The 1367-nt window shown below is 38.7% G+C and overlaps 1 protein-coding gene across 1 annotated transcript in view; it reads left to right on the top strand.

Annotated features, from left to right (window-relative positions):
• Window positions 1-28: 28 nt before the first annotated feature.
• Window positions 29-1367, top strand: part of BATDEDRAFT_28703 (uncharacterized protein) — a gene marked incomplete at both ends in the record, with an annotated part of 3112 nt that continues 1773 nt past the window's right edge. Inside the window, 3 exons of the mRNA XM_006683078.1 lie at window positions 29-288; window positions 780-860; window positions 1271-1365. Of these exons, the coding sequence (XP_006683141.1) occupies window positions 29-288; window positions 780-860; window positions 1271-1365 (436 nt within the window). The remainder of the gene's footprint in view (window positions 289-779; window positions 861-1270; window positions 1366-1367) is intronic.

The raw sequence follows: 1367 nt of genomic DNA, 5'->3' as shown, positions 1-1367 counted from the left end.
AGTACAAACGAATCTAATATCATCAGCCATGACCGCTGCAGGAGTTGTCAGCAGCACAGCATTACGCATTGTCCATCGTACATGGATTGACTATTGGGAACGTTCACCGCACTACCCAGCCACCCCACACACTTCAAGCTGGCACATAGATCCCCGATCCGTCAGAGTCGGAGGGATGATGATGATATGGTCCAATCAACTCAAAGTATTATGTGTTGATGCATTAATGCAGCTAGTTTGTGTTACTCGATTCCACGAGGTCGATGCGTGCGGAGTCTGGGATTCAAGGTAAAATAACGAATTAATTGATGATAGTTTGATTATTACGGGACGTTTTTGCAATGTATTTGATTATTACGTGCTGAGAGTTTGGCTTGTCGGGGATTCGCATGTCAATTGTTTCAGTTAAATAGTGCATCGTTTGTCCAGATCCGACACCATTATTAGTTGTTGATCAAGATCTTACTTGTCCATCTACCTATTGATCCAAAACTCGCTTGTCCATCCACTTATTGATCCAAATCTCAGATCTGATTGTTTCCCTTGTGTATTTTGTTAAACAGTCATACACACTACTTGTTTGAACGTATTAGTTTGCAGCAACTATTGCAACTATTACAACTGCTACCCATATTATTGTTATCAAGTTTCGAGATCAACTCGTTTTACATTTCCATTTCCATCTTCATTTCCTGACACCCTACAACACCAATAATGAATTCACTGTGGTCCCGTCTCAACATCTTATCGGCTGATTATCCAAAACAGTCTTGCCGTAGTGTGCAAAACACTATTCCCCAACCAACCAATACTTGTGAAAATGCACCACACCTTGCCGAAGCAAGCATGAATCCAGAAAGGTATGCAGTACAGTATTTGTATTATAGTTGTGCATCTGAATATTGTATTTTGGTTACACAGCACATTGCTAACATGACTGTTTACTTGCATGTGTATTATTTACGATTTGATGATTGCATTTACGGTATTTTGGGATGGACTCGAAACGTTGCCGAATTTAATTTTGTTGATTCGACTACGCGACTTTGATGGTAATGATTTTGACTGTTTTTGATGCTATCTAATGTCATTGAACGTCATTCAATGTGTATCAATTGTGATTTGTGTTGGCTGGTATGATGTGCTGGTTGATTATTATTTGGGATTGAATTGGTTGATGCCTAATTTGATTTATGGGACAATGGGTTGAATGCTACTTTAAACTTTTACTGTTGTTTGTGAATAATTTTGTAATGTTGTGATTGACTAGTTCAAATCAGGAAAACATATATACTGATATGTATACATCCAGCCCAATCAGTCCAATCAGTGCAATCAATGATCCAAGAATCCCTACTTCACCAAGT

The sequence above is a fragment of the Batrachochytrium dendrobatidis genome, assembly GCF_000203795.2.
Source record: "Batrachochytrium dendrobatidis JAM81 unplaced genomic scaffold BATDEscaffold_22, whole genome shotgun sequence".
In the NCBI taxonomy this organism is placed as follows: domain Eukaryota; kingdom Fungi; phylum Chytridiomycota; class Chytridiomycetes; order Rhizophydiales; genus Batrachochytrium; species Batrachochytrium dendrobatidis.
This window is presented reverse-complemented; position numbering and strand designations above follow the sequence as displayed.